A 25,681-nucleotide genomic window follows, 5' to 3' on the forward strand; every position below is an offset into this window, starting at 1 on the left:
ATATATGATAACTGCAGTGAGATATCCACAAAGACAGAAAGATTTTTTGGGTCCCATTTTTCTTTTTGCCCTTTTGCCCCCCCAATTTCTCTTTTCTTTTTTAGTGTAGTTTGTGGCAGTCTTATTCTTGTATTTAAAATTTTCAGTAAACTCCGTACATAAAAATGAATACTAAAATTAAGCCAATATTGATCATCATACACATTTGGTATATATTGTCATTTTTTAAAAACAGTAATCAAGAACCACCACCAGAAATTCCTGAATAAACGTGGTAGTCTTAAGATAAGAAAGAATCCAAGCAAAATAACTGTTCTGATTTGTATTATTATAACTTTGCTTATATATTCATTTCCTATTTACAAAACTGTTGTTCTCAAGTAACAACCCCTACATGTAGTTAAAATATATTGAAGCAAGAGGAAAATAGTGTCAGAAGTATTAGACAAACAGGCTTCTGCATGGGCTCCTTGCATTGTATATAAAGGATACCAACTGATATCAACATAGTAAGTATACATATATACAGTGGTGGTATTCAGCCGGTTCGCTTCAGTAGGGGAGAACCGGTAGCAAGGATTTGGCCTGGGTCGCCAAATTGGTAGTAAGTTCCGGCTGGCCATGCCCCTGGCCTGGTCGCCACTAGCTCGCTTGCCCAGCCCAGCTGATGCTTGCTTACCCCACCCGCCTGACACTCGCCCTTTAAGGTATTTCTTTTTTTCCCCTCCTGACAATCAGCTGTCCATACGATCAGCTGTGCCAGAATTCCCCTAGCTTTGCCCAGGAGGATTCCCTGAGGCACAGCCCCCCCCCCTCCATTTTTTGCCTTCCTGAGCCCCAGGGAAGCCTTCTGGGAGCAAAACGGCCCTCCAGGAGGCTCCCTTGAGGCCCAGAAGGCCCCAAAATGGAGTGTGGGGGTGCTGCACACCCCCTCCAGGCTCTATTGTTTTCTTCCTGAGCCCCAGGGGAGCTTCCTGGGAGCAAAACACCCCCTCCGGAGGCTCAGAAGGCCCCCAAAATGGGTGGGGAGTGGCTGCAAAAAAGCAAAACAGACCACGCCCACCTAGTCACATGGCCACACCCACCTAGCCATGCCCACCAAGCCAACCCACAGAACCAGTAGTAAAAAGTTTGCATCCCACCACTGCATATATACATATCCAGTATACTAAGAATTTTGATATGTGGCCTAGTATAGTAGTATATATCCTTCTTCCATTAAAATTTCTGATCTATTCTTGTGAGAAAAGTCTGCTTACCACCTTCACTTTTTCTTAGCTATATTTAGAAACTTCAGTTTCTACTGACCTGAAGAAAACTTTCTGCATTCAATTAAATTCTTTCCTCATATGCCTTATATTATACAGTATGCTATTTTGAAGATTTTCAGAACAATCTTGCTAACTTCCTATGCTATAATACAAATTTATTCTGTGACCTGGTGAAATATCTGTCTTCTTTTTCTTTCCCTTCATCTTCATAAAGATGATGCTTAATACCATATGTTCATCCTGGGGTTAGAGAACCATGATTCATAAGTGGCATTTGTTCTTGTTAAGTATTGCTTAGTGCTATTGGCTTCCAGCTTCAGTTATTTTTAACAATTTCACTTCTGATGCAAAATTATGAAAAAACAAGGCCATATGGAACAGTTTTGCTCTGATTTTCTCCAGATCTATGTATTGATTTTTTTAAAAATGGCTTTTTTTAAAGAAAGCCATGCATTTTCTGACATTATAGAATTGAAGTTAGAATTTATCACACTTTCCTCTTGCTCAGTAAAAACTTATGATGTTAGTAGAACATAATTCTGTAATTAAAACCTAGTATTCACTGCAAGATTTCTTTTATCCATTCGAACGTTCTTTAGTTTTTGCTAAAAATAGTTATACAATTCAGCATGTTTTAGAACATAGAATACTTTTTACTGTTTGGAATGGATATTTGAGGTTGTATTTGTTATAAAAAAAGTTGGATGTTTAAAAATGAGGCCAGACTTGTTTTAATATAAAACGTGACAGTAGTCATGTTCCAAACAGAACTGAAACAAATTTATAGTGTTTCTGTATATTCTCTTCTGCCCATTCGCCAATTGGTGTTCTAATCTATATTGGTGTTGGCTGATTTAGTACTTAGTAAAGATCTGTTGATTTCATGGTAACTATAAGATTGTAATACATAAATCATAGCCATTCTATTTATATCCCATAAATATATCACCTAATAAAATTAAAAACTCACTAATTTTTTCCACTCCCAGAGCTTTCTCTTAGTTCAATGTTAGTGGAATTCCTAACATCTTTATCTGTGTTGGATGTGATAGATACTGTGATAAATGATTTTTTATTAAAAAGTGTTCATAGAATATTTAATTTTTATTCTTGTATATCAGATGTACAGAGATAGGTGCCTTAGCTACGGAGCCATTTGGCCAGATCTTGAAAGAAAATATTTTTTCAGTAGGACATAACAAAATAGGGTAACTATTAAAACACAAATGTTGATTTGTTATGTAAATGAATAACATATCTCTTCTTTCAGTTAATATATGTTAATCTCTATTTAAACTTTGATGTCATTTTTAAAGGAAGGTAGATAACTGAAAGGGACAAAATATTTTAGAGTTTGTTTTTTCATTATTCACAAGCTAGTTTGAATAAGTTCAAGTTATTAATTGAACAATAAATCCGGTTTTCCTTCCCTTCCCTTACTGCCAACCTATTTTCCACAGCACATAAAGGCAGGACAAGAAACAATGGATGGAAATTAATCAAGGAGAGAAGCAACCTATAACTAAGGAGAACTTTCCTGACAGTTAGAACAATTAAGGAGTGGAATAACCTGCCTCCAGAAGTTGTGGATGCTCCAAAACTGGAGGTTTTTAAGAAGAGATTGGATAACCATTTGTCTGAAGTGGTGTAGGGTTTCCTGCTCAAGCAGGGGGTTGGATTAGAAGACCTTCAAGGTCTCTTCCAACTCTGTTATTCTGTTATGTGAAGAAGAAGCAATCATCCTCATCTTGATACTATCTAAATATGTTCAGCTTTCACAGTTTCCTGCCAACATGGCCTCCAGTATACCAGCTAAGCATTATGAGAATTGAAGTCCCTGAGGATTACTAGGATGGAAATGTTATGCTTGCAGTGAAGCTATGTTGCTAGTTAAATCATTAATTTTAAAAACGTTGCATTTTTAAAATTCACTTACATTGAAAAATAGATTTATGCTTGTAAATCTTCTTATCTGTACTTTGAGTCTTACCATGCTCAAAGGGTATTATTTGAGATATGGCCTTTCAGAGCTTTGCCACTTTATCCTAAGTATAAATGCTACCAATCTCTTTGATCAAAATTCAGTATTTTTTTCTGCATATTTTTCCTCCTAAATTTTTTTGGCCAAGAATCTTCATAATCTGCAGTTCCTTATCTGTGAAATAGGATTAATGACTGCTTCCCTACTTCCAGGACTGTTGAGAAAAAGAATACTATAAGGTTTTATGTATAGGAGAGTGGGATGAAAAGTAAAATAATTTGAACGATAAGTTCCAAGCAGATATTAAAATAATCAAGAGGGAGGGGAAAGTGAAGTTTTTCTCCATGGCAACTTCAGTAGTGTTGCTTAGCACCGGGCTCTAAAATAACTATATTACTCAGCAGTATCAACCCACACATATGCTAAATGGCACTTTATGATGTTGTATTGCAAAAGTGATAACTGGATGCCTGAAATACTTTTCTGCTTCACTACCAAGGAATTGTGATGTGGCCTAGCTGAAGAGGCCTGTGCTGTGTAATAACATGTGTTCCCAGAGGGCCCTGTTGTCCCTGGTGCACCAGTATAGTAATCAACTTGCCACTTGGTAGACAGCTGATGGTTGTCTTAGTACATAAAAGAACTTTAAATCAAATCAAGTTCCCCTGAAAGCAACTATTTCTGATTTAGAGATTGATCTAGATCAATTGTCTAGAGAATGTCATTTATGGCAGTCATGAGAGTAAGATTTGAACTTTTATTTTTGCCTTGATGTATATGTTCTGTATTATCTCAAATTATTCCTGATAGAACCATAAAATTTAATAGAAGTACAAAAATTGTTTTACCAAGTACATTTTTAAAAGTGCATCCACCTGAAAGTATTGCATTAACTTTACTATGTTCTTAAGAGAATTAAACAAAAGATTAATATTTTTATACTTCTTACATAAATTGAGGGGAAAAACATATGCACATAGAATCTCAAGAATGGTTTCCTAAATTCTTTAATTTCATCCTGTGGTCTTTAAATAATGGTGCAAGGAAACAGAATTGTTTAAAATAGAAGTAATTTATAGAGGGATTAGGTGAGTTTCCTTTTTAAATATGATCCCCTCAATCCAAGAGTAAAATCATTGCTGGAGAGAAAGTGGGATGAATGGGAAGCTGAGGACCAGATTGAAACATGAGGCATTGTGTAAATTGCACCTCCAGAAATATCTGAAAATTCATGTGTACTAAGGCACATCTGCTGGATAATACTTTGTACATATTCGGGTGGGGATAACTTTCTAATATTAGAAACAGGGCATGTTCTCTGTCAAGCACGTATCACTGAGGCAGTCCATCATGGATGAGTTATACAATTTGGGAACTCCTTCAGTCTGGAGAACTATGAACTCTAGATGTTGTGGTTCGCTGGCAGCAGGTGTGGACGGCTGAGGTCTCGGAGAGCAAGGACTCAGATGAGGGGCCTGCGTGTGGTGCAGGGATGGGGCCAGGATCATCAGGGAGTGGAGTGCTGCCTTCGGAGATTGTGGAGGCTGGCACCAGTGATGAAGAGGACTCCGAGGAGCACGTGGCCAGTGCGTGTGCACACAGGGCTGCTCGAAGGAAAGAGCAGCTGCAGCCACACAGGTGATTCGGGAGTAAGGCTGCAAGGTAATGGCCCTTCCTTTAAGAGATAAAAGCCAGCTGAGAAACTGGAGTTCTTTGCCGGAAGCAAAGAAGGTTTTGCACTCAAGCCATGTGATAATTCTTCAAGAGTCAAGAGGTAGAATGCTTTGTGGCAAAAAAAATACAGTTAATTAAATCACTTCAGCAATACCAAACCAGAACACAAATGGCTACTGCAGCTAATCCTCTTTGCACTTCCACTATATATACCTTTTTGAAAAAATAGAATCTGGATTCTAATTTAAAAGAGACAAACAGCTATTCCTTTAGCAATTACTGTATATGAGATAATATGCTGTGGTATGCATAGTTGTTAAGTGATAAATAGAATTTACTTTGCCCAATTCATAATCACAAAAATTATCCTTATTGTTTAATCTTTATTGTTGTAGAGCATTGCAACAGAATTTTAACAGTCTATCAAGCTTTGATAGGTCTGTCCGACCTATCTTATACTAAAGAAAATCGAGGCAGGTTTATTTTAAGTTTTTAATACCTTCTCTTTTTCTAGGACTGAACTGTCTTTTATTTTTCCTTATTTGTTCCTGCATGCCTTCTTCAACATTATCTCCATATTCCTTTGCACAGAAATGCTTTAAATCTAATTTCAGAAATGAAAAAATATAGCACAATTATATACAGTTAAATATGGTACCAGTAACCAGTTCAACATAATAAAGCTTTTTTAAATGTTTCCTATTTGTTTCCATATGCAATATTTTATAGACTATTGTCCCATAAGCAAAGTCTTGTTTGGCTATTAATTCCTTCATGTGAATCTGTTCTTGGATTGAAAAAAGAAGCTAAATGTTGATTGCCTTATAAGCAAAAATTAAATCATGTGTTTTAAATTATGTTATTTGATACATTTGTGTCACATTTGATTTTGGAGACTTAGTGTTTCAGTAACAAATTTAGAAACTTTCTCAGTTGCTAAAATACATTAATGATTGAATGTGATTATTAAAATTCAAACTGGATAGCTGGTTTATTTTTTTCATTCAGTATTTGCAAGAAAGAAATTTAAAATAAGACTACATCTTGGCACCAGGTCTGTTCATTCTATATATACCTGATGGATAATTAAAATGTCCAGTGTTCCTCTATACAGACAATATAGCTTTATTTTATTATGTTCATAGTTTTTAAAAACCATTGTTCTAGAATAGATTATAAAATTATTGTTTTACTACTTTACAAATTTTAAATATATTGAAGTATAAAGTCTTTATTTATCATTCTGGCAAGATTAAGGAGTTATTTGAGCACCTGAATTGTCAGGTGCAAGAAACTAAGAGGCAGCATAGAGTTCAGAAAGCACTGTGAATTTATTCCATGGAACCTATACACAAGAATCTGATCCATGAATGGTCAAGGCAAATTGGTGCCAAGTAAAAGTCAATAGACTTCGAGGGGGGTTGGATTTAGTATATTTCGGGGGGGATAGGTATTCCAGATTGATGTTTTTGACACCACCCTTGGACTCATCCTCATCCTCTCATACATGAATAGTACAATATACTTTAAAATGTTGTCATGAAATATTTGTGAGTTGGTTTGCGTGACAACATGCTGTGATGTACTCAGTGGTGGGCTGCAAAATTTTTAACAACCGGTTCTCTGGCTGGGTAGGCATGGCCAGTTGGTCATGTGACTGGGTGAGTGATGTCACTCTCACACTCAGCCCCCCCTCCCAGCCACTCACCTCAAAGGGAGAGATAGGATTCAGCCGGTTGGGGCTAATCCCACCACTGCTGGCTGTGCTCCCACCTGTTTTTCGGCCTGTTTTTGGGCTGTTTTCAGGCTGGTTTTGGGACTGTTTGGGGGGCATTTTCAGGTGGTTTTTTGGGGTGGTTTTCAGCCTGATTTTGGGGGCATTTTCAGGTGGTTTTTCAGGCCATTTCACCACCACCGCTCTAGGCCATGATCACCTTACTTTGATGTCTCATGAAGTAAATCTTAAAGTAAGCATGCAAAATTGCACATGCAGAATTCTGCTTCTTGTGCTGCTCTCTGATGTGTTCTTTTTCAATAGAATTTTTAAACAGACCCGCTTTCTGTGTACAGAATCTACTTCAGTAATATTTAGGGTTAAGGAAAAACAGTGAGAATATGAAAACAGTTTTAGCTTCTGGTGTGACTCATAAAGCACAAGTCCTATGCATTCTTTCTCAAATAAACAAAATTAATCTTATTATTGTCTCAAGCTGAAATTTGGAGTAAGTAATGCATATGTAGAGCTCATTACTAGCTTGTATACAATGTATATTCTATATTGTCTATTGATAATACAGTACTGTCTATTAGTATTATTGCTGTATATTTGTATTACTGATTCATCAGGGGCTCTTTCATTGATTATTTGACATAAGGAAAACCTATTGCAATAAATCAGAAAGTAGGAAATATGTAGTGCACATGATATATATACCCTAGCACTTATTAACATCCTTTGGCCACCTGCAAATTGTGTTGCCAAATTTGCCAGCAAAAATACTGATATCTGGTTTTGTGCTTTTTTTTTCCTCCAAGAAGAACAGCAAATCAGATCTGTTAAGCTTCTGCTGTAAATCATCCAGAATTATTCATAAAGGATTGGATGTTATACTACGATTGGTACTGATATTCCTTTCAGGTATTTTTTTTTAAATGTGACCCATTATCTGCCTTTTAAATTATCTGCCTTTTAAATGTTTTATTCTAAAAATATATATAACCCCCTTCAAAATCATGTGAGAAACATTCACTTCCATTTGTGTGATGAGCAAATTTGTCCTGAGCTGCTTCATCATCATTTCACCCTTAAACTTTTAAAAATCTACTAATTTCCATAAGATTCCATATTCCATAATTACATAGCAATATGGAATTTAGTTTTATTGTTCATTTAATTTAATTTCATTACTTATCTTAATTCCATCCTATTTTTGATTCAATTTAAAAAACCAAGCAATCCATTCTTAGCTTGATTCCTTCCCTTCCCTTCTTTTCCCTTAGAATAGCAAGAGCTGATTTGAGATGTGCTATAAAATCAGAAAATCAGGCATATAGTCAGAAAGTACAAAACTTCTTTCAAGATCCTATGGACCTGAGATGTATGTGGCAAGGTATTTGGGTCATTACTGACTATAAGGCAGCTTCCCTAACATGTAAAGGTGACACGGATTCTCTAAACAAGCTATGTTTTTGGAAGTTTGGGAAGGCTGCTCCCCTCCCTGATTAGCAGGTATTCAGGTTTGATACAACTGCTGTTCGGAAGGTCCTGCGTAAATTCAATACTCGGAAAGCTGCTGATCCTGATAATATCCCTGAGCAAGTACTTAAGGAGTGTGCTGGCCACTGTTTTCACATATATCTTCAATCTCTTGTTGCATCAGGCCATAGTTCCATCATGTTTTAAGACTGTCATCATAGTACCAGTGCCGAAAAAACCATCATCACACGCCTTAATGATTACCATCCAGTTGCACTCACTTCCATTATGATAAAGTGTTTTGAGAGATTGATAAAAGGCTACATGGTTTCATGCCTTTCCCCTACATTTGATTCATTACAGTTTGCCTATTGGAAGAACCGCTCTACAGATGATGCACTTTCCTATGTGTTTCATCTTAGTTTGGCACACCTGGGGGAGAAGAATACTCATGTGTGAATGTTGTTCGTTGATTTTAGTTTGGCATTCAACACAATCATTCCTCAGGATTTGGTGAACAAACTATTAGATTTTAATACTCATTTATGTAAATAGATACTGGATGTCATTATTGACAGGGCCCAGTTTGTGTGAGTTGGAAGAAAAGTTTCCAACTCCATCTCCTTGAATACAAGTTCCTTGAGTCTTGAGTCCACTACTGTTCACCTTGATGACTCACAACTGCTGTGCCAAATCTGCTCAAATCATATTGTGAAGTATGCGGATGACACAGTAGTGATAGGTCTTATCTGGGATGACAATGAAGATGCTTATAGGGAGGAGGTGAAGGCTCTGGTGGACTGGTGCAATAAAAGTAACCTGGTTCTAAATGTTAATAAAACAAAGGAGACCATCATAGATTTTAGAAAGCGCCGGCATGGTCATACCCCACTCAGTATCAAAGATGCAGCTGTAGAGGTGGTCAAAATGTATGAAGTATCTGGGGGTGCAGATAACTAACAATCTGAACTGGACTCTCCACATGTCATGCTTAGTGAAGTGTGCAAACCAGCGTCTGCATTTCCTGCATTGGATTTGGAGAAGAAAACTTTCTCCTTCTATCCTGGCCACTTTTTATAGAGGCATGATTGAGAGTTTTAACAAATGGCATCACTGTTTGGTTTGGTGGCAGCAGTGCCTCAGTAGAAAGTCCATACAGAGAGTGGTAAGGACAGCGAAGAAGATTATAGGAAGCTCACTTCCTGTCATTCAGAATACTCCTTATAAGTGCTATGTGTGTAGAGCTCAAAGCATTGTTAGAGACCCCATACACCCACTTCATGATCTATTTCTGTTGCTCCCCTTTGGGAGGAGGTTTCGAAGTATTTCTAGCAGGTTTTCCAGATTCTCTAACAGCTTTGTTCCCTATGTCATCCATCTGATAAACTCACAAGATAAACTCACAAGATTCATCTTTCTCACCATATGCATGTATACATCCGAACTAAACTGTGTTGTTTCTCTGTCATATGGGTATATGTACAATTTTGTATTTATTCATTTAATCATGTTTATGTTGTGTATATTGGAGGTGGTGACCCTTTGAGAGCTATATGCAACGAAATTTCATTTTAATGTATGCCAATTAATGTACATTCAAAGTGAAATGAAGTTATTCTAAGTCTAAGTCTTCCCTTTCCTCTCCTCCTTCCCCACCCCTCCCTCTCTTTTCCTCTCCTTCTAAAAGACCATATGCAGATAACAGATTTGCATATACATAAACATATTCATAATTATAACTTGGAGCACGTGATCTTTTGGAGGCTACAGCTGTGTTTGACATTTGACGAAAATAAAGATTGAGAAGGTAGTTGTTTGGCTTCCATGCATGCTAGGGTTAGACTTTTCTGCCCTTCCACTCACCCCCTCTTCCAAAATTTGAATTCCAGGCTCCCCATTAATAATAGTGTTCCTGGGTTTTCCACATCATCCTGGTAGCAGGTAACACTGTCCAGTTTCAGCAGTCACACTGCCAGAATGTGCAAAGGATGCAAAACAGGGATTTAGAATTGTAAATTGATATTATTGGCTGCACTTGTCGGAGGGATCAGGAGTCATAGTTCACCATGTGTAGAGGGCCCCAGTTTTGGGAAATTCTGCTTTATCTTTTTGCTAATAACAAATGCATGTTGCACTTTTATACATAAATAAACTTCAAAAGTATGTGCCTGTCTTCAAACTTAGATTGGATTGCATGTTTCCACTTACTTCAAAGCATTACTTTACCATAGATAATAGAACATTAAAAGATAGTTACAAAATGTTATTTATGCCCTGAGTTTTAATTTTTTTCTGTGACAGTGAGAGAGAAAAAGAAGATAAGAAATGATTAATTGGACATGAAATACTTAAAAAGTACATTGATGACATTCTGGAGTTTAGTAATCAGAGATAATATTACTTACCATCTGTTTTGTATCTGAATAATTTAATGAGTTGACTATACAGTATAAATGAAACACTTCTCATGGGTCACTGCATACTACATACCTGAAATCCTGGTCTCTGTTTATAAGTGTATATGTTTTCTCATTTTTCTCAAACAGAAAAAAGAACTAGGACTTCATTGGGTAGTCCTTCTTCAGACAAGGGACCAGGGGTGGGATCCAACCAGTGTAACAACTGGTTCAGGGAGCACACACATGCACGTCAAACATACACTACATGCACGTGTACACTACTGGCTCTGGCAAGCATTTACCTTCTCCAGCTGAAGGCCAAAGAGTTAAAGGATAAGAAAATCTAGCTACTTCCTGTTATTCCCAAACTTTGGCTTAGGATAGTTAGTTGAAAGCTAATGAATCTACACAATTCAGCAAAATAGATATTCCATTCCATTAATTTTGCAGGAGAACACCATTTTATTTTCTACCCCAAGATATTTCATGTCATGCTTTATACAGTTCTCTTAATGCTTTTCTTTTAATGTCCATGAATTTTTCTAAGGTTGAAAACAACTGACTTCTGCCAAGTAAAATAATGAAACTTAGTTATACATAATGATGTATAAGCAAACAATTGTTTTCTTGTTTTGGAATGCTTTATTTGTGGTTTTGAGAATATAGCACAGAGAAAGTCATACTTCAAGTGGGTGTGTTTTTCACTCTTATTATCCTTGCAGATCAGTACAAAATGGTCTCTTTCAAAGATTACTGTGAAAATTTTTGTTTTTCCCTAAATTCATAGAAATAATAGAGGGATGAAACAACAATGAAATGACCACTATTATATTAGTAACAGTTCAGAGTTTGCCTAAATAACCAGATCTTAACTCAGGGCAGAAATGAAGCTTATGTCACGGATAACCTAGCCTCGAGTTGAAGCCTCTTATAGTCAAACCATAGCTAACAGATTACAACAGTAAGGTAGAGGAGAGTTCCTTTAAGCAGCATTTAAACACAGGCTAATTTTAATATGACACTTAAGTCCCCAATAGTCCATAACTGTTTAGGATATTATATATTTTCCCCTTGAATGTAGGAATGTTGGAGATTATTGGAAGCCAATGCAGCAGCAGTTCCCAACCCCTGGGTTGTAGCCCACTAACGGGCCACAGCCCATTCAGAAGCCGGCCACAGAAGTAGCAGGTAAGTAAGCATGTGCAGCTCCATTTATGCAAGCAGCAGGTGTGCATGCTACTGCTTGAGCAACTGGAGCTGCATGCTTGTTTGCCTGCCACTCATGCAGAATCATCCTCTCTTCCCTCTGCCGGTCTGCAAAGCTGGAAAGGTTGGAGACCGCTGAAATATAGTTCATGTAAAATTGCTATTAAGGTATTTTTATTTGCCGTTCTTGATAACAATCTAGACTCTGGTTTGCTTTTCAGTTTTTTTTTCAGGTGTAAGTCCCTTCTAGATAATATAGCAGTAGGGGAAATAAATACAGGCAGTCCTCGACTTACAACTGTTCACTTAGTGATTGTATGAACTTATGACAGCACTGAATAAAGAGATTTATGAGTTGTGCCCAAAAGTACAGCTGTTACAGTGCCCCCACAGTCACACGATCAAAATTTGGGCTCTTAGCAGCCCACCCACACTCAAAACCAGAAGTGGGCTTTAAGCTCCTCCATCTGCCTATCTCTCTCCATCTGTGTCCTGTGTTCCTCTGCCCCAGGTGACCTGAACTCATCCTATACAGTCCCCATTGGGAAGCATGCTAACTCTTGCATGGTCCAGGTCCACCTGATGAATTGGACAGGATCCTCAAAGCTGTCAGTGCAAGCACCTGTCAATTAGATTCCTGTCTGGTTGGGGTTTCGCCTCCAGGATAGTAAAAGTCAGATGGGTTCAGGCAGTGATAAATTCTTTACTGGGACTTTTTAAGGAGGCCCTAATTTGCCCTCTCCTCAAAAAGTGATCTCTTGATCTCACCTATTTAAAAAGGGTTCAGATAAAATTGGAATATTGAAACATTTACTATAATTATAAAATGCAAACAGCTTCTCATAGGAAATGGATCCTTTAGTTTTTACAAGATATAACAAATATATTATTTAAAAAATTGGACATGAAAAAATTTAGGTGGAGAAAAGATATGCAGAACTGTAAAATGATATAAAATATTAAAACAATAATAATACTGAAAAAGACTCTGAAGAATGGAATCAGAAAATAGAAGCCACACTATCAACAATCTCGGTAATGAAGAAGATAGGACAAAAAAGAAATGAACAGAAATCAAATCCTACAACAATATTTGAATAAACTAAAGATTAAGACTGTTAGAAACAAAGGGAAGGAATATAAAATTGATTCATTTGATCAAAGTGAAAGCAAGCTATGTTGTTACTTGTGGACTGTCTGCTGGTACAAAGACTGAAAAGATAGAAGTTTTATGGTTTTGTTTATTATTATTATGCACAAGGGAGGGAGGAGTGGACAAGGAGAATCCTGGAATCTTGTGGGTTGCTTTGTCTTTGTCAAAAGTCAGTAATTTTAATATGCATCTTGCCTGAGGGTACCTCTCCTATTACCTCTAAAAAAAAAGTCTTGGACCAGTCCAATCTAAGAAGGAAGTAGAAGTTTTTATACCTTTTCTTCAAATCTAATAGGAAATGAATATATTTCACAATATGGCTTGATAACCTTAATGATGACATTATCAAGATTCATGTCACTCCTTTTCTAAAATGTTATGCTCTAAGTGCTATTTTTCTGTCTTCTACAGATACTGAGAATGTAAAATTATAATGCTCAAGATTCTTTTGCTATAAAAAGTAAAAGAAGGAAAATACACTAAATCTGCCCATTTCATTATAAGTTCCATGTGATTCAAATGACTTGCTAATGTCTTTTGACCATTTTGAATGTGCCTAAAATCAGGGGTGGGATTCAAATTTTTTAACAACCAGTTCTGTGGGCATGGCTTAGTTGGTGGGCGTGGCTTGGTGGTCAAGTGACTGGGTGGGCATGGCTTGGTGGTCATGTTATTGGCTGGGCATGGCCAACTCAATATCACACACATCAAGGCACGCATCTCCTCGCCTGGCCTCTCGTGACTGTGGGGATGCTGCAACAGTCCTAAGTGTGGTCATAAGTCACTTTTTTCCATGTGATTGTAACTTTGAATGGTCACTCCACACAAGCAAAGTACCAGCAAAGGAGGGGGGAAAAACTCCAGAGAAGTTCTTGAGACAGGAAGTCTAGTCCTGCCAAGGATGTAATAAGGGTTAACGGAGAGGCAGTTTCTGTAAGCAATCCCAGAATGTTTCCTTCCTGCCTTCCTTACAGGATTAGGCCAGTAATTTCCTCTAACAACCGGTTCTCTGATCTGCTTAGAATGATAACAACCGGTTCTAGTGAATAGGTACGAACTGGTAGAATCCCACCCCTGCTTAAAATCCTAAAAAAAAGGCAATCAGTAAAAGATACCAAACTCTAATACCTATTTTGGTATGTATATCTTAAGACCAAAAGTCATGTGGTTCCTTCCTGTTGAATATCCTTTTCATTTGGGATGGTGAAAGTGGATGGATTCAGGGATGGATTCAGTTTGTCATTTCTTGATCAAGTTTAATTAAAGTTATCAAAGAAAACCATTACTTCAGTCTGTCTCTTGAGAATCCTTTGATTCTTCTATTATCTTTTGCTGACAAGAAACTCCAATTCTGAAGGATCCCAATAAAGGAAAAACTTTATACTGCCATACAAAATATAAAATTTCAGGGAAAGAAAAATTGTACCTTTCCAAATCAGACGTCATGAATAGTTTTGTTCTGGCATTTTCTACATGTTCGCATCACGTAGAAAACCTATCTTTTCTTTTATATATACAGAGAGCATTTACACCAAGACAAATTCCTTGTATGTCTAATCACACTTGGCCAATAAAAGAATTCTAATTCTAACCTGTGATATTTTGTGATGCTTATATAATGTTAAACTTCCAACTTGAAACAACTTATTTCTAGGTTGAAAATCAATGACCAGGTGGAGTTGACTGGCGTATTGAATATATACTACCTATAGAGGTTACAATGCTTTTCTTAATCTAATACACTTCCAGCAATACTGGGATGACAGAGTGAATGGATATTTTGTTTTAGTAGGTCTGGTTATCTCCAATATATGCTGGCTGGGAATTAAGAACATTGATATCCAACCTATCTGGAAGCTGATTTAGAAGATGAAAAGGCAACATGTTAATACTGAATTAAATCTAAATATTGCACTGAATTATCAGGAATAGGATCCAGGCTTGGAATGCATAACAACTAGCTTTCAAAATACCATGTCCATATCTAAATCATATTCTCTTTGATTTGTAACACAGTTTATTTATCATATTTATGATTTTGAAGAATAAAATTTCAAGCAGAACATGCAAAATAAAATAAACCCCAAACAGCTTAGAGATAGTCAGAAAGGCAGATAATTAAACTTCAAACACTGCTGCTTTTTTTAAAAAAAAATCTGGCTGCTTTTTGTTTGAGCTTTGAAACTGCAGCAGCTTAATGCTTTCATTGTGTGAAGGGAATATATGCTAATATATATGCTATCAGAACCCATCAGAACCCCTTTCAGTCATGTCATAGTTGAGATATGATGATAAAAGGGGGGAGAATAGAGAGGCCTATATTATGGAAGAACTGCTGTTCTGTTACTATGAATTGAGAAAAGGAAAGAATAGAGCTGAGGAATTCAGTCAACCATAAGGACCTGTTGGCTATTTAGGGCTGGGTGAGTTCTCATGGGCCTAAGTCTGTTTGCCCTCTCCAGCTGGCTTTTGTGGTAATCATCGTTTCTTTGGGAGTCTCTTCATGTGTTACTCCGCATATATTACACTTTATGTAATTGTGTAAAAGTAATAAGGTATTATGAACAGCCTCACTTCGATACTCTCAAATAAGCTATGATTCATAAGTCAATAGCAAAACAGAAGTAGCTAGAAGAATGAGGTTGTACTACCAATTCTGCTTGGTTGGAAGAAGGATATGAATTTTGAACATCGTGATATGGCTTCTGCTTCTTTTATCCATTTATGCATCAGAAACTTTGACGTGGAAGTAAATGAGCTACATAAGGAGGATACAATGGAACCTCGGGTCATGATGGTAATCCATTCCAGGACTTTGGCCACAACTCAATTTGGTTGTGACCGGAAGCGAGGCTGATTGTGCATGAGCGCACAAAAAAATGGCATGGAAGGGGAAATCGCCGTGGCAGGGAAAATTGTCATGGCTATGTTTGATCGCCACCCGAGGATATGTTTGCAACCAAAGTCAAACTTGGATTTTTTGGTCAGCACCCGATTTGGTCATGGTCAGAAACATTTGTGACCCGAAGTTCCACTCTATTTGTTCAATATTTGCCCCTATAATTGATTATAGGGAGAAAAGACCAAGCTTTGTTGAGCAGAAAAGTTCAAATTATATGATACAGTAGTAATTAATGGGCAGTGAATGTTAAGAAGCTTCTAGAAATGTTACCTTGCTTCTTTGAATTGTTAGAAAATGATATATCATACATGGATTTGATATTTGATAAAATTGATAGTACCAGACCTTCCTTCAACTAGGAGATCATATTTTCACATTTTTGGGTAAAAGAATTGTCGTATTACTTCCCCTCCATTATTATGAAAATGGTCAACTAAGGCTGTTGGTTTGAGCTCTGAGTTTTGGTTGCAAACATTTCATCACCATTCAAGAAGACATCGTCAGTGCATTTTGAATTGTGCTCATCTGTTAGAAAACAGGTCTTTAAAAACCTTTTTATGAGAGCAAATTAGTCTGAATGTTGCTTGTTTGTATATTTCTGAATCATGGTCTGATTTTGGACTGTTTGATTGGCTGGCTGTTGTTGCTGGGCTGTAGTTGGTACCATCTGTGTGACGCATATTAGGATTAGAGTTGTTATCTGGGTGCTTCTGAGTCATGGTCTGGTATCGGCTTGTTTGATAGTTTGAGTGGCTGGCTGTTATTGAGACGTGGTCCAATTTCTTGTGAGCCGATGGGTTAAAATTTTGTTGCTGCGTAGTGGGATCATTTCATTCTCAGCTATTAGTAGACTGGGTCGATGTCAATGTGTCTGTTTATTGACTTATTGGTGGAAAATCAGGTTTCAAGGATTTCATGGTCAACTAAATTAAGATGCAACATGTTTGTACTGCCCTTGGTTATTTAGGGCAGATCTATCTAATGGTCTTCAGGGCCTTGAAGAGAGAGGTGGCTTTTTTCCCCATTTCAAGAGTATTTTTAGATCCAAGAGGGAGAAAACTGGCATGTCAGAGGGGCTTGGAAGTGAAGCAATATCTTATCTTACATCCCAGAAATTTGATTTTTTTTTTAAAAAAAGAGGAATATTAAATGTCCTGTTTTAACAATAAAAATGCATGGCTGTCCTTAACCCTCAGCTTGCAATACAGGACTTCTGCCAGTCAAACCACACAGGATTACCCATAACAATAAGGAAGCGTCAATCCAAAAAGAGATCACTTTGGCGGAAAAACAAATCTGGTCACGTTGCCAACTTCAAAAGCCAATACAAAAATCTATGCCACCAGATAAAGACTGAATGCACTAATTATCACATTAAACAAGAGGAAAACCTTCTATGCACAAATTCCACCCATGCTTTCTACAATTTTGTAAACAACAAACTAAAAGACTCAAAGTCCATCCCACCCCTGAAAGGATCTAATGGCAAAGACTGCAACGACAACACCATCAAAGCAAACCTCTTTAACACATTTTATTTATTTATTTATTTATTTTTGTCAATTGCTTACAAGATAATAGGTATAAGTAAAAACATAGTTATGAATACATGGATACATACAAGAAAAATAAAAGAAATAAAAGAAACAATAGGACAAGGACACATTGGTGCACTTATGCACACCCCATTCTTTGGCTCAGTATTTGTAAACAGCAATGGATCAAGCCCAGTACTTCCTAGACAACCACAGACAACTACAATGATCTAATACATATCGATTTTATAGAAGACATTGTTGAAAAAGCACTACACAATCTAAAACCATCCCTATCTATTGGACTGGATGGAATATGTGCCTACTTCTTAAAAAAGCTATCCACTGGCATAACTGAACCTCTCAGCATAATCTTTGAAAAATCTTTCAGGACCAGCTCCTTGCCAAAACTATGGTCACAAGCCACAGTCATCTCCATCTTCAAAAAGGGAAAACCCAGCCTGGTTGAAAATTACAGACCAATATCTCTGTGTTGCATCACCTGTAAAGTCATGGAATCAATTATTAACCAATCCATTATCCTCCACTTAGAGACAAACAACCTACTCTCTAATAAGCAATTTGGTTTCAGAAAAAAACTACCCTGTAATCTGCAACTCTTACACTGCAAAAACATATGGACTACACAACTTGATCAGGGCAAAGCAATAGATGCAATCTACATAGACTTCTGTAAAGCCTTTGATTCAGTGGTACACGACAAACTACTCCTAAAACTAAAATCTTATGGTATCTCTGGACACCTACATAACTGGATAGAAGCATTCCTGTCAAACAGACAAAAAATGGTCAAAATAGGGAGTGTCCTGTCAAATTCTGTATCTGTCAACAGTGGTGTCCCCCAAGGCAGTGTTCTAGGACCAACTCTCTTCATACTCTACATAAATGACCTCTGTGATCATATTAAGAGCAACTCCGTTCTCTTCGATGATGATATAAAGCTATTCAACACTACAGACAATACTACTACCCTTCCAAAAGACCTTGATTATGTATCAGAATGGTCAATCAAATGGCAACTTCAAATCTCAACAACTAAATGCTCTGTCTTACATAATGGCAAAAAAAATCAGAAAATAAAATACAAGCTAAATAATCAAGACCTTGTTGAGGATCCAAACTTTGTCAAGGACCTTGGAGTACTCATCTCAAATGGTCTAAGTGCTAGAGCTCACTGTAACTACATAGTCAAAAAGGCATTAAGAGTTGTTAACCTAATCCTACATAGCTTCTTCTCTGGGAATATCACACTACTAACTGGAGCATACAAAACATTTGCTAGACCTATACTTGAATACAGCTCATCAGTCTGGAACCCATATCATGTATCTGATATTAACACAACTGAAAATATCTAGAAATATTTCACAAGAAGAGTTCTCCGCTCTTCTACTCATTGCAGAATACCTTATGTCACCAGACTTGAAACTCTAGACCTAGAAAACCTAGAACTATGCTGCCTCCGGTCTGATCTAAATATAGTATATAAAATCATACATTGCAATGTCCCACCTGCAAATGAATACTTCAGCTTCAATCATAACAATACAAGAGCAAACAATAAATACAAACTCAAGGTTAACCACACCAAACTTGACTGCAGAAAATACGACTTCAGCAACAGAGTGGTCAATCTTTGGAATACTCTATCTGACTCTGGTTTCTTTCCCAAACCCCAAAACTTTAACCTTAGACTGTCTACTATTGACCTCACCCACTTCCTAAGAGGCCTGTAGGCGCCATGCATAAGCCACCAACATGCCTACAGTCCCTGTCCTATTGTTTCTTTTTATTTTTCTTATAAGTATCTATCTCATGTATTCAAAACTGTGTTTATTCTTATACCTGTATCTTGTAAGCGATTGACAAATCAAATAAATATTAAAAATGCTAAAATACTAGGATTTTTTTTTACTAGTGCAAGATTTTAATCTGCTTGCGATCTTATCAAAAACTGTAAGGCCACATCTACATGAGCCACCACTGAATCAGCATCCTGCTTGCGATTTCCCATGTGACTCCTTCTCGTTTCATCAGATGAACCAATTTAGTGGCAGATCAGTGCATCTCAAATCAGATTTAAAGCAATTTCCTTTTACTTCACTATGCTTAATCTGAGAGGGGTCAGGTTTTCCACTGGATGGAACTCCAGCATCACCCTGCTTCCCTTAGACTCAGTGCTGCTACTCTCCCTCCTCATAAAGGATCCACTGCTATTATTTCAAAACTTTTTCAAATGCCACACAAGGAGTAACAGCTTTGTGATCCAACACAGTTGCCCATCTCCAATAATTACCTTTCTAATTTTTATTTTTAAAAGAAATCTCCAGGCAGATAAACAGAATATGAAATAGGAACCTAAATAGGAGAGTTGAGGTGTTGATTTCAGTGGAGCGGGCCCTGGTTGCTTCCATGTTCTTAACAATATGAAGGTCAGCAACAGTAACAATGAGCATGGGTTTGCTTCAAACTGTTTTAAATTAGGAAGAGGGACATTGGCAGTACCCTATGAAGCTGCGTAATAGCCACATTATTGAACAGTGATCATTTGTTAGATATGAAGTTCACTGGGTGATATTAGCTGATATCACATGTCTTTCTTATTTTCATTCTTTTTATGCTCAAGGTATATGAGGTAACATGAGAAGATAGAATCATGCAAATCATGAAGGGAGGGAGGGAGGATCTTTCCTATCTGTACACAGTTGCTATAGGGCTGATTATCTCTAGGATACAGTGCAAAAGTTATTCTAATAAGAGAAATGTGTATTCATGCACATCATGTTAATGTGATACATGTATTTATATTTCGCAGTATTTATAATGACCAAATCCTGAAGGAATCTGGGTTTTTTTAGATGATGAAAGTATTTATTACCATATGACAAATCTGTACCAGTTTTGGACATGGTTATTCATTCCTTATTTTCACCAATACTTTGTGTCTTAAGAATTGCCCAACTTTTCCTTGCTATTACCATGAAGTGGCTTATTCCTCTCCCTACCTGATTCCTACCTCCCTGGTAAAACTATATGACAAGATAGATTACATGCTACTCAAAGCCCACCTGACATCTCTGAGTGTTGATATTGGCTATTTCTATAGCTTTAGGAATAGACCTTCAGTTCTAATCAACCAATGCATCCTCAGATATGTTCACCAACACATGTGTATATGTGCAAATCAGTGGTAGGATTCAAAAATTTTTATTACGGGTTCTGTGGGTGTGGCTTGGTGGGCGTGGCAGGTGAAGGATACTGTAAAATCTCCAGTCAGAGGTGGTGTTTGCCGGTTCTCTGAACTACTCAAAATTTCTGCTACCGGTTCTCCAGAACTGGTCAGAACCTGCTGAATATAACCTCTGGTGCACATGTTCTGGTATCCTGAATTGTTCTCTGGAAAAGGTGTTCTTTAGCAATGGAAAGTAAATGCTTAATTTTCTATCAAGGGCAACATTTGTGAAGATAGATGATTTATGTATAAATGGTCCTTTAACACAAAACATTATTTTAAATAACTGCATTTTTACAGATACAGAGATATTCTGATCCTTTTCTTTGAAGAGTGTTTGCTTTTGATTGTGACTTATTCTTCATGCTCTAATTTTTTGTTGAAAAGGATGTTGCTTAATTTCACTTTAGTATTCAGATCACTGTGGTGTGATTGTTTCATCTGTGCCATTCTCTCCATTGGAGATGAGACCATTTACTTCAGGCTAGACCTGTTAGCACCATGTGGGGCTTTAAAGTGCTAGATATGTCTTTTTATAATAAAGTTTGATTTTGAAAATCGAAATAACATTTATTAAAGTGTGATTGTCATAAAAAGGCTACAGTAGAATACACCAATGAATTATATTGTTTAGTTAATGTTATGGTTTGCTTTGCTTAATATGTGATTTTGTAAACTTGTGAACATATTGATGCTTGAAATGAAAAATATATTTTGGCATATTCTATCTACTTTAGTAAATTTTAAAGAGAACATTTCTTCATGGACTCAAGTGCTTTCCTAGAATCTAAGAAAAAAGGAAATTCTGTGGATTCAGTTATCTTTCTTCATTAATTTGGAAATGTCTGCCTCAAAACAGAGTTGTTTCAAACTCAAAGCTTCCAAAATGATTGAAACATCATTGAAACCACTGGTTTAAATGGCTTTGGATTCATTAATAGTTGCATCCTATGTGAAGTATCTATTTATCTTTAAAGCATATCGTTTTTACTTTGCTTACCAATGAGTGTAGTTTTTCTGAGAACAGTGTTGAACATTTAGAGAAAAATGCATGTGGCACAGTTTTTATGCTAAAATCTAACAGGAAATATTCTCTCTAATGCATACACTTATTCGGAACTTAAGTCTCTGGAAATAATCAATGTGGAGATAAAGAATACCAAACAGCAGTTCCAATATGTGTCTACAACTTGTTCTTACAAAAGATAAAATATATGTAATGGTTTTTCAATTCCTGGAAAATATTAAATACATAAGCAAATGAAGTAAATATTTTGATTTAAAAGAACATTTAGATAATTTCTATTATATTTATTAAGCTTCTACTAAAATCTGCAGTAGCTGGGCACATAAGATCCTGGAGTGCTGTACCTCAGAAAACTGGGTGACTTTTAAAAATTATTATTTAATTTAAAATCTAAGATGATGATTACAGCATCTCAGTTATTTTTAAAACTATTCTGAAATCTTCTAAGGCTCTAAAAATGAGAAGATCCATTGGGAACCAGAGATTGAGATGTTACGTATCTCATTTAGTCTCACCTGCACATGTAACTGTCTGTACTTATGAAACAACGTTTAATTGCTGATTGGCACAATGATGGCTTATCTATTGGGGAGGGAATTATCACTTCCAAAAATTGAATTAAAAATCCTACATCCATGAAATCAAAAGTTAACATATAAAAGGGCAGATTCCAGGTTTTATGTAAAACTGCTGAGCATATGGAATAAATCAAAATGCAACCGTTATCTTGAGGTCCTGCGGGACAAAGTGCCTTGTTTGATGCTATGGAGCCTCCCTCAAGATGGTGCAGAAAAATGGGCTTGGGTGATTGCTGAGTCATGCAGCAGGAGGGGTTCCATTCATTCCCTCAGATGCAGCCCTTTTTGGTTGTCACAAACCTATTCTCCACTAAAGAATTGATTTAACAGGCATAGGGAGGCGCGGAGAATGGGGAGCATGTGAAAGAAAAGGAGGTTAACTGATTCTTCATGTTTCCTTTACAAACGTGCGGAGGGAAGGGAGACAATCAAGCACAGAACTGGGGTCTCTGACGTATAGCTGAGTGCTTCCAGCAGAGATCTTTATGGACCAGTAGACAGATCAAGACTAAAGCTGACCAGACTTTGTGCATCTTGGAAAAGAGAGCAATCTACTGTAGTGAGAAACGAAGCCACTCAATTATTGCAACAGCAAAGAAGTGTCAGAAGGAAAGGAAGAAAGAAGGAAAGGAAGACTGTCTCTTTGCTGGGGGCGGGAGCGAAAGCATTTTTGGTGGATGGTATAAGCCAGCCATGGAAACTGCTGCGGAGGAAAATAGAGAACAAAGGCAAGAGAAAAAAGGTACCCAGAGGACTGAACAATAGACTGTTTAAATCTTTTTAAGCGCCTCCAGTTCTGAAAAGATTGGGGCTGTATTTGAAGCTCTCTTTAGAGCTCTGCTTAAACGATCATTTGTTGTATCTTTCAGTTTCCGTGTTCTGTAGGGCTTGACAGCTGATTAATGGAACTGCTACCCATTGCTTTAGCTCTGTGAAGTTGTTTTCAACTATTCCCATCTCCATAAAAATCCAGTTCACAGAAAAATAGCAGGGTGTACGGATGTGCGTTATGTGTATGTTTTGAATCTGTATGATTTAAATCAGTGTGAAGCTTTGTGCCAAAATGGGTTTGATACGAGGCTCTAGGGGGTCTGTCTTTCATTAGACAGCAGCTAGTTATACCTTGTATTTTTGTCACACACAGGGAGAGATTGGTGCACACATTGGCTGTGAATAGGAAACAGCACCATGTTTGAAAGAAATGTTCCAAAATAGATTTGTAGAGCTCGGAATGGCAGGGTGGCAAGTGAGAATGAATTTGAATGTTGTTGGTGATGTATTGTTCTGAAAGACTCATTCACACACATCAAAATTGGCAAGTTTTGTAAAGCTTTCTTTAATTAACCATTTCTTATTCTAAGGTTATGCACAATATTGCTGAAAATATTAATCAAGAATAAGTGTCACCAAAGCTATTGACTTGAAAGGGGGATGAATATAGGTAGAGGATTGCATTTAGTGGTAATAGGTTGTCTTGTATGATATGGCTGTTAGCCCATTTGTGTATTATATTTTATTAGTAGCATTTCAGTTTTTTATTTGTAATGTAAACTACTAATTTGGTATCTACGTGATACAGGTTTGAAGCAACTAAAATACATATATCAATTAAATAGTGTAACTGTGTGGAGATCCGTTCGGCAAATTAATTTCCTCTTTCTACAATAGTTATTGCTAGCTTCTAAGTTCAGTAAAATAAATTTGGCAAGCAGCTGCTAGAGCATCATGATCATCATCATCATCATCTAGAGAGATTATTTAAAATTTTTAATGGCAAAAGCTTAAAATCTGGAGGGGAAATATGCATTTTCCACACCAGTAATCAGCAACACTGAACTTTTTTTTAAAATACAACATGTTTTAAAAAGTACTTTAAAAACCTAAATAGCTCTTAAGTCTCCACAGTTCATTTTTTTAAACTGAGTTTATAAATAGTTGTCTTTTTACTTGTCAGTTACAGTTAATACTTTTGTGTAAGGGAATTGAGTTAGTTGTGTGCTTCTAAGTCATGAATTAAGTTATTCTTAGAATTTAATTTCCTTTAAATAAGTGAATTTTCACAAATCTATTATTTAGTTCACCGCCCTAGTCTTGCAAATCAAAAGAGTCTTTTAGCATGCAACAAGAAGCCTGCTCCGCTCAGTAAGTTTTTTTGTGCTTTCTTTTTCTTTTTAAGAGTCACCCTTTATATCACATCACAAACTTCCATTGAGCATTTCTACCATACCAAAACAGACTGACTGGCTTGTAACTTTAGAGAGAGAATCCGCACAAGAAACACAAACCCATATTTCTCTTGGGCTAGGTGACTTTTTTTTAATTAATCATGGTCTACTTTATATTTTGTAATGAATATAGAGAATGTTTCTCATTTAAAGAAGATCACTAATGAGTCTGATGGGAGTTTATAAAGACAGCCTGCATTATTTTGGAGTGAGATTCTGAATTGATACTATAAGAAACTACATGGATATTTTCGGCTGCCTCTAACTTATTTTTCCAGATAGCCTAGTTGGCAGCTTCTACTTAAACCCTTTAGAGCAAAATAAGGATGGACATTATGATGCTTATTCTCCATATGCTCTTGTAGAATTTGTTTTTTATATATTAATGGAATTTAAATAATTTATAATTGAGCTATTATAAATAGCTGATCCAAAGTATAACTGAAATTAATTACATTTGAGAGCTTAACCAGGCTTTGGTGTCCTGCCAATTTTTCATTTAATATATGTTTACTGAAATTGTGAAGATTTTCCCCCAGGTTTGATTTGTAATATTTGCATCTAGTGATTTTTATGAATGTTATTATGTAATGATGTTTAAACAATTATTTCCCAAATTCATAAAATGTTTTTCCAGTAAGTATTATAAGCTATGGATAAATATACCTTTCTACCTTTCTAATTATTAACATTGTAATTAATTTTTATTTTTTTTTAAAAAACATGTCTTTTTAAAGGCATAATTCTGTTTTAAAAATTGAATGTAGTTAATACATATTTTTTTCATTTGACTAGCTCTACAATAATGAAATTATTAATACAATTGTCAGCACTAAATAAAAAAAGTAAATTTGATTTCAATTTTTAAAAGTTTGGCACATTTATCCATCCATTTATATACTGATAGCATTTAGAAGTCCTTAGAATTTGATTTAAAGTATTTTGGATGGAAATTTGTTCCACTTATTTCTATTATTGAATATAATGAAATTTTAATGTAGAACTTCTGGAGGACATTATTTTGAGAAACGACCTGCCCCTATGGGATTTCTGTCATTTGTTTAAATCAGAGATATATTCAAATCTATAGTCCTATTTATTTTATTTTACTGCATTGCATTTTGATGAAAAACCAAGGATTTCCGTTATAGACAGAACATGTCTTCAATATACAGCATGCAAAATGACATTTAGATTGTGGTGAAATTAACATGAACCCTTAATCAAAATTGACTGAATGCAACTAACATGTGATCTACCCTTGGCCTATATGTCCAGTTA

General features: G+C 36.4%; 1 protein-coding gene across 10 annotated transcripts in view; it reads left to right on the plus strand.

Moving 5' to 3' along the window:
* Positions 1-25,681, plus strand: part of GPM6B (glycoprotein M6B) — a 109,832-nt gene that overhangs the window by 46,472 nt on the left and 37,679 nt on the right. For 2 of the 10 annotated variants that reach the window (XM_087938319.1, XM_087938316.1), the window contains exon 1: positions 22,439-22,917. The exons of 6 other annotated variants lie outside the window; for them this stretch is intronic. In XM_087938319.1, coding sequence (XP_087794445.1) covers positions 22,869-22,917 — 49 coding nt within the window. In that variant the 5' untranslated portion in view covers positions 22,439-22,868. Of the gene's footprint in view, positions 1-22,438; positions 22,918-25,681 lie in introns of those variants that run through there. 2 more of the 10 variants (XM_026714207.2, XM_026714208.2) reach the window with 1 other exon arrangement.

The sequence above is a fragment of the Pseudonaja textilis genome, chromosome 8, assembly GCF_049901715.1.
Source record: "Pseudonaja textilis isolate UNSWEBS1 chromosome 8, rPseTex1.2, whole genome shotgun sequence".
Classification (NCBI taxonomy): domain Eukaryota; kingdom Metazoa; phylum Chordata; class Lepidosauria; order Squamata; family Elapidae; genus Pseudonaja; species Pseudonaja textilis.